Source organism: Nothoprocta perdicaria, unplaced genomic scaffold (assembly GCF_003342845.1).
Source record: "Nothoprocta perdicaria isolate Ctin4 unplaced genomic scaffold, notPer1 scaffold_26, whole genome shotgun sequence".
Taxonomy (NCBI): Eukaryota; Metazoa; Chordata; class Aves; order Tinamiformes; family Tinamidae; genus Nothoprocta; species Nothoprocta perdicaria.
In genome coordinates, this window is record NW_020455488.1 from 4796422 (window position 1) to 4797588 (window position 1167).

The window sequence follows — 1167 nt, forward strand, 5'->3', positions numbered from 1 at the left end:
GGGCAGTCCTGTTCCTCTCCCTTGGCTCCAGCTCTGCTGGGACAGCCTTGCTGCAAGGAAAGAGCCCACAAAGCAGCAATGGACCCAGCCCGTGCCCTGCCACAGTCACACATTAGAAGGTTTATTTTTGATTCCAGAGGATAACTTAATTTTCCAGAGGGAGTTTTTTTTTTTTCCATATTCTTTGCCCTTTATAGAAAGTTTCTGCAATCTTGACCCTAAGTATTTTGCTGGAAGTGAAGGGAAAGTGTCTTGCACATTTGTATCTTCAGCAACATAACATAATTTAAATCTGGTTCTTTGCAGTGTTAGCTATGATTGCAATTTCCTCTGCTAAGCAGAGTGTGAAATGACAGTTTTAGAAAAGAAAGCAAAATTTCAAGATATTATAGGGTAGATAAGCAAACTTTTGTGTGATTTGATTTGACTTGAGAGAGTGAAAAGCAACCCCTGAAGAAAACTCTGTCCGAGATAACTTCTTCATAGTGAGTTAACCATTACATATGTGAAGTAAGGCACCGGCTGGTTAATTACAAATACAAACCGTAGCAGGTTATGTTTTTATGTTTTTTATGCTTTTTTAGGTTCCTGAGTTTTGTGGATACCCAATAATTCCCCCGACTGTCCCACAGTTATAGCAGATTTAGCTGGTGCATCCTGGCTGTYGGATCCTGCTTTACCTTTGGAAGAAGGGAGCGACCAGCTGTGCATTCTGGCTGCTCGAGTGCATTATAATGCCCATTAAATAACCTGCATTCCTTGAATCTGTTGCAGATGGCAATTCGAGATATTGAAGCAATTCTAGGAATTACAGCGGAAAACAAACTGAAATTGGAAGAGGAGCAACCTTCTGCAGCAGATGCTCTGGAAGAATAGTTAACAGAAAACATTTAARTGCCATCTTCTTTATGTTTCTAGAAGCAAACTCTCATCTGTAAGAACAGGTTTGGTTTCCCTTTGTACTGTGAATTAATATGAACTGAGATAGGATATACAACCRATATCTGAGTTTATTTTTTAGTAGAACAATACTTATTCACAAAAAGAATCTGGTGAAAAGCAGAGGATCATAATAAATGTCCGTGATGTTCGTATTGTGAAAAGCGAGGCACAATATCTATTTTAAAAATCTTATTAATGGAATGATAGCCTCAATCTGCTCTGACC

The 1167-nt window shown here is 38.9% G+C and overlaps 1 protein-coding gene across 1 annotated transcript in view; it reads left to right on the forward strand.

The window, feature by feature from the left end:
• IQCH (IQ motif containing H) overlaps nt 1–1167 on the forward strand; it is a 68895-nt gene extending 67728 nt beyond the window's left edge. The window contains exon 22 of the mRNA XM_026040538.1: nt 775–1167. Within this exon, the coding sequence (XP_025896323.1) occupies nt 775–876 (102 nt within the window). The 3' untranslated portion in view covers nt 877–1167. The remainder of the gene's footprint in view (nt 1–774) is intronic.